The sequence below is a fragment of the Micromys minutus genome (assembly GCF_963924665.1).
Source record: "Micromys minutus genome assembly, chromosome: X".
Classification (NCBI taxonomy): domain Eukaryota; kingdom Metazoa; phylum Chordata; class Mammalia; order Rodentia; family Muridae; genus Micromys; species Micromys minutus.
Window position 1 is genome coordinate 16,671,411 of NC_137970.1, and position 6,191 is coordinate 16,677,601.

The following is a 6,191-nucleotide window of genomic DNA, read 5'->3' on the forward strand; positions in this document are numbered from 1 at the left end:
TCCCAACACTTCATGGATACACCAGCATTCCAGTTCTACAGCGTCGAGCTAATAAACATGAACCAGAGAAGTTAACACTAACTAACAGAGACAGCCAGACCTCAGCATAAGTCAGCAGGATCAACCAGAGCCAAGAGAAGACCAAGAAAAGTTCCCCCACTGTGACTCTATCAAGAAAGCAAAGATCAGCAAAGACACCAAGAGATGTTTAGCTACACAAGCAGGACAAGCTCAGCCTCCTTCCCTGTCCATCCAGTCTTTTTCATGTTCCCCCCAAACATCACCTGTCCTCCATGGGTCTTGCCACAGCACCTGTTCTGCCTCACACGTGAGTGGGTCTCAGCTGACATCACTCTGCCAATCAGCACGAGTGCTCAGAAGTGGTAAGAAGCCAAAGCATACCACCTGTTCTCCAGTGAGTTTCCCCACATGGAGTCCCAGTAAATGGAGCTCTACTACACAATGGAAGACAGACCAACACTCACATGTCATTGGCCAAGAATCCCTCAACACGTGCACTTTCACGTCCTTGCTTTAGCAGAACATCCTTTCACCTGTGTCTGCTTCCCTGAAATGTCCCTTCATGTGTTTGCCTGCAACACGACTCAAGAGAGGTGCCCACATTTTCTTCAGGGTTAGTGACAAGTTTAAGAAGCAAAGGAAAACCTGTTTGAGGAAGAGGTACCTAGACGGTATCAGAACAGGCTTTGTGGGAAGTCTAACCAGAAAGGGCTGCCTAAGGAAGGACAGCTTCCCATTCCCTGGGCAAGGAATGGAGTCCCCTGTGGCTTCAGGCAGCTGTGGCAGAACATGGACAGGCAAGTCCCCTCTATATCATAGAGACAGGAGGCAAGGTTGATCATCAGATGCCCTCTGCCCCTCCCATACCACAAGGACAATTCCAACAGAGGAAGGACAGCGACAAGACTGCTATTCCTGGATCCACCAAGGGTCCATCTTTCAGAGAAAATACTTGCCCTTTGCCCAGAGCTAGCCATGAACTCTTCCTACTTTGTTCAGGCTGCTGGCTTTGCCAGACTCTGAAAAAAGAGATACAATGTTAACTTGTGTTGAAAGTGTCCAAGTAGTCTCTGTTGAAATGTCCTTCACTGACCTTCCAATGCACACAGATGCCATCAGAAGACCAACTTTTTACTGGGCCTTCCTGTCACCCCCTTAATCCCTCAGTCCTATCCACCATACTTCCTTACTTCTCCACTGACCCAGAGGCAGCCTTTCTCCTTGAACTTGCTCCTCCCAGGAGTACCTCCTCTGAGATCTCCACCTATGTATGCATGGGTACTCCTGGACTCTCAGGTCCTGCAGCCTCTCCTCAGGGTCCTCTCTGAAATGCAGACCCTGCCTGCTCTTGCTGCGTACCTCTTTTACACTGCTGTGTGTATCTTTCTTGAATTCCTTAGTTTTCCTGAAAGCCTGAAAGGTGCCACCAGGCTTCTCTCTGTTTCCAACCCTCCCTTCCCAGTCCATATTCTTCCTTCATTCACTGTCCCTCTTCCAGGGAGCCTGTCTCTCCCTCTCTTGCTTTGGCTTCCCTCCACCTCACTCTAGGCAGTCACCTCCTCCTGTCCCCTCCTCCACAACCCATCTCCAGTTCCTTCTCCTCCTCCCCCCAATACCAGACAAGCTAAGTCTCATTCCATTTTTAGATGACTGCTGATGATCCTAGATCACTTCTCACGGGCGGAATTGACAGCTGTTCCATCCTTCCCTGCTCCACCCAAACACACCCAGCACACTGCTTCCCACAGCATGCCATACATACAGAAGTTGTCAGGACAACTGCTATGCCTGCCCTGAGCCCCAGACACACTCAATACCAGCACGCCTAGAAAATACAACTTCAACTTTATTTCCAAAGAAATTACAGATTTTTTTTTTTTTTCTGCAGCTGTGGCAATACTGTGACAAATGGTTAGAACTGTTTCACCAAGTCATAGACATAGATATGGAAATCATCGTCAAACTTGATGAAGTACACAGTGGGCTTGGCTTCCACCTGGTGAATGACCAGGCCAAGTCTCTTGGAGCCATCATCCTTGGTGTATTCCACATGTTTGCCTATCAGACCATCAACAAGCTCCAGGTCCATGTCTAAAGGAGGGGGGTCACTGGAATCTGCCATGACACGGAGGTCACCGGCTTTATAGTCATCCAGAAGCTGATACATGTACAGGACAGGATCTTTCTCATAAGTAATATAAAAGCTGGCATCTAAGATAGGCGCTTGGCCCAGGACCATCCCCCTCCATTCATCCTTAGAGCCATGCTCACCCTCAAACATGTGTTCCACTGCTTTCCCAATTATGGCACCAGCAAGGCTGGGATCGGTAACCGGGGACGATGCCACCCTGCCAGAAAGAACTTTTAGGGACAGTATCCTCTCATCTCTGTGAAGTTCCAGTCCATAGACACAGTCAATTCCGTCATATTTCACCAGGTACAGGGAGGGGTTGATAGGCACCTGATCCAGCACAGTTCCTTTCCAGTGTGTGATCGGCTCATCTCCTTCCTTCCACCCGTGAGAAATTCTGCAGCCCACGATGTTCCTTCCGGGCGGGGATGGAGATCTGTTCCTCTGCCTCTTCTGACCAGCTCTTTTCTTGGTCAGCTTTGAACTTTCCATGTCCTGTCCTGCAGCTCTGCAGGTGTGCTGCCCCACTGCTTCCTGGGTCCTGGAGGACTCCAAGGCTGCAGAGTGAAAGGGGGAAGAGACAGTTAATTCGGGGAGGGGGGGGGTAAATGGTGAGCTTCTCCCAGTGAGTGCCTCTGTGCTTTTTGCTGGTCCCTAACAGAAGCCAGAGGAACAGCAGGAAACCTGGCTGGGCACAAGCTGTGCAGTGCTGTCTCTGGGGTTGCCTGGCGCCCCTGGGAAGGAAGTACTAGCAAGTGGCAGTGGGGGCGGTGTGGCCCATGCCCACTAGAATTAGGAATCCCCCAGCATGGGAATTAAGGAATCCCTGCCCTGCTGCCGGTGCCCCGCCCCCATGGTAAGGTTGCAAATCTGTTTGAAAGTCAGGAAGAGCAGTAAAGGGCCTCTTCTCCCTCTACCTCAGTGTCCTGAGTTTCCCTGTCTGCCTCTCAATTTCCCATCTGCTGCTCACAGTCTCTACTGCTTTCTCTGACCTCCTCCTGGGACCTACCACTGGGCTCCACTGTGCTCTTTCCCAAACCTAAGTCTGGTTCCTTAGGACAACTCCCAGTTCCTGGCTCTGGCTGCAGACTCCTCCACCCCTGACCCTGCCTTCCCCTGGGATCCCGCGTCTACTCCTACCATTTCTCCTGCTGGGCTCTGTCCCATCCCCCACCTCTGCTCTAGGAAGCCCACCTCTTAGCTTGGACTGTCTGGAGTCCTGCTGCGCAGGAGAGTGGCTGCTGGAGGGGGCTCCTGACACCTCTGCCTAGCCAGAGGCAAAGGAGTCCAATCTAAGGAGAGCTCACCACAGCTGAGAAGGGAGGATCTGCCTGCCTCCAGCAACAGTTGTCTGAGTGAGTGAAGGGACAGGAGAAGTGACCCTTGCTGGTGTCCTGGTGCTGCTGGTGGGCTCGCTTACCTGGTCAAATTTACATATAATCACAAAGGTCACAAATTTTGGCCATAAATGTTAGTAATACATCATTTTACATACACAGTATGTGTACCTTTATATAAACGCACAGCTAATATACTCTAGTAATGATTTTTGTTTGATAATATTAACATTTATAATGTACATATATCAATGATACTTTTATATATCCCAAATGTACGGTTCATTTTACTTACATTGGGCACAGGAATAATTGTTTGTATAACATACTGATGAATACACCGGTCACATGATTTTTTAAAACTTTATGTATGCATATTATAGATTTGAGTACCTGTTTGTAAAGATATTCTGCCTTGTTTTACCTTTAAATCATTGGCATTGTCAGTTCTTTTTCTTTTAGATTTTATTTATTTGTTTATTTATTTATTCATTTATTTTTTTTTCATGTATATGAGTACACTGTTTCTTTCTTTAGACATACCAGAAGAGGGTGCCAGATCTCATTATAGATGGTTGCTGGGAATTGAACTCAGGTCCTCTGGAAGAGCAGTCAGTGCTCTTAACCACTGAGCCATCTTTCCAGCCCCTTTTATTGTTATTTCAATTTTTAAACAATTGTGTTAATTTCTCTCAATATTCATGTGTGTGAGGTTCATATTTCTGTGCTGTCTGTTTATATATATTTTGTAGTACATACCCTGTATTCTGAAAAAAAATTAGAGGTTGTATGAGGATGTTTTCTATGAAATATAAGTAAAAACAATTAAGGAGGTTTTTTCCAATGAATGGAATATTTATTGGTCGATATGTTTAGCATAAGGAATAGGTATTACTTAAGTATTACTTAATCTAGACTCTCAGCATTATGGACTGAATAATTTCCCCATAAAGTCATATTTTGATATCTCAGCACTTAGCCCCTACGAATGTGGTTTGTTTGTTTTGTTTTGTTTGTTTGTTTGTTTTATGGAGGTAGGGTCTTCATAAAGGTAATTAAAGCAAATGTTCTTGAAAGACCACCACAGAGGGCAGAGTCTTCAGTCAAGTCTTGGGATAACACGACCCCCCAAGAACTCACAAGAGATGATCCTTGCTGCAATTACATGAAGTTTTTTAATTGACCAGTGCACTGAGGTCAAGATTCTTATCCCACGCAGGAGTAGTAGAGTCTGACCCCGAGTGGCTGGGAGATAGGGGTTTTAAAGGAAACAAACCACAACTGAGGGGGGGGGAGTACTTCATTGAAGAATACCAAAAATACAGTGAAAATATAGAGCTGTCTACAAGTTTGCCAAATAAATCCTTTCTCATTCATATAGACTGGGAATTTCATTGTAAAATCTTATCACGAATTTCCTTGCATCTAAGAAAAAATATTTCTCCACAAGAAGTGAACCTATGAGAGGCTATTTGTGAAGCCTAGTAGCAGGGGAAAAGCCCAGTCTATTGTAGATGCCAGTACCATGGGTTGATCACCAAGGTCAGCAATGGCAGTAGAGTGGATCAATCTGAACTTAAAGAATGGTACAGAGGGCAGAGCTGAAAACTTGAAGCCAGCTTTTTGGAGGATCCCAGAAGATCATGTGTGGATCCCAGACATTGAAACAAGAAGGTATAAAGTTGAAGTTGCCTTGGAGACCCCAAAATGTTCAAGATGTCAGAACCATGGGATACCTGCTGAGGAAATCTGCTAACAGTGAGTGAACCCAGCCCATGACAAAAAAGTTTATTGCAGTCAACAAAGATGAAAGCAGTTGGAGATAAAAAGAGCACTTTTACATCAGACATGGAGATAAGACATGGAACTTGCCCAGCTGGTTTTTGATTTTGCTTTGGTCCAGTGTTTCCTCGATATGGCATTATGAAATGGTAATGTATATCCTGTGACATTGGAAGTATATGATCTGTTTTTTATTTTGATTTTATAGGGAACTAAGGGATTAGATGAATCTCAGAAGAGACTTGACCTTTGGACTTTTAACATTGTTGAGAGTGTTAAAGACAAGGAACTTTTATAGTTAGAGTAATGGAATAATGGATGCTGGTCAGCTGGAGCTAAGTAATTAGTGGTGATTAAGAAGAGACCAGCATTACTGAGGTGAAATCTGGAAAGTGTTTTTTGGGACTGTTAGTAGGTATAGCATTGTTGGAATACATATAGCCTTGCTGAAGAAAGTGTGTCATTGTAGTAGTGGGTTTTGAGACACCCCTCCTAGCTGCCTGGAAGTCAGTCTTCTGGCTGTCTTCTGGCCAAGATGTAGAACTCTTAGCTCCTCCAATTCCATGCCTGCCTGGATGCTGCTGTGTCTCACATTGATGATAATGGACTGAACCTCAGAACTTGTAAGCCAGCCTCAATTAAATGTTGTCCTTTATAATAGTTGCCTTGGTTATGGTGTCTCTTTACAGCAATGGAGACCCTAACTAAGACAAGCTGTGTCCCCACAGTCAAATCATCTTCCTACTCATACAAGTATGGCCAGTTGAATCCTGAAAAAAACATTCAACTGTTGTCTAATCCAAAGTTCCAAAGTCCACCCATTATACCCATAATCAACCTGGCCATGCCCAGACCTGGTACAAACTTCTTTTTCAGTCAATGTTCTATTGGTGTGAAGAAACACAGTAATCATAATAACC

General features: G+C 45.3%; 1 protein-coding gene across 1 annotated transcript; it reads right to left on the minus strand.

The window, feature by feature from the left end:
• Positions 1–1,933: 1,933 nt before the first annotated feature.
• LOC308414380 (spindlin-2B-like) lies at positions 1,934–2,644 on the minus strand (the record flags this gene model as incomplete). The annotated part of the gene is made up of 1 exon (XM_080909609.1): positions 1,934–2,644. The coding sequence occupies one exon, from the start codon at positions 2,642–2,644 to the stop codon at positions 1,934–1,936; it is 711 nt and encodes a 236-aa protein (XP_080765735.1).
• Between the last annotated feature and the right edge of the window lie 3,547 nt (positions 2,645–6,191).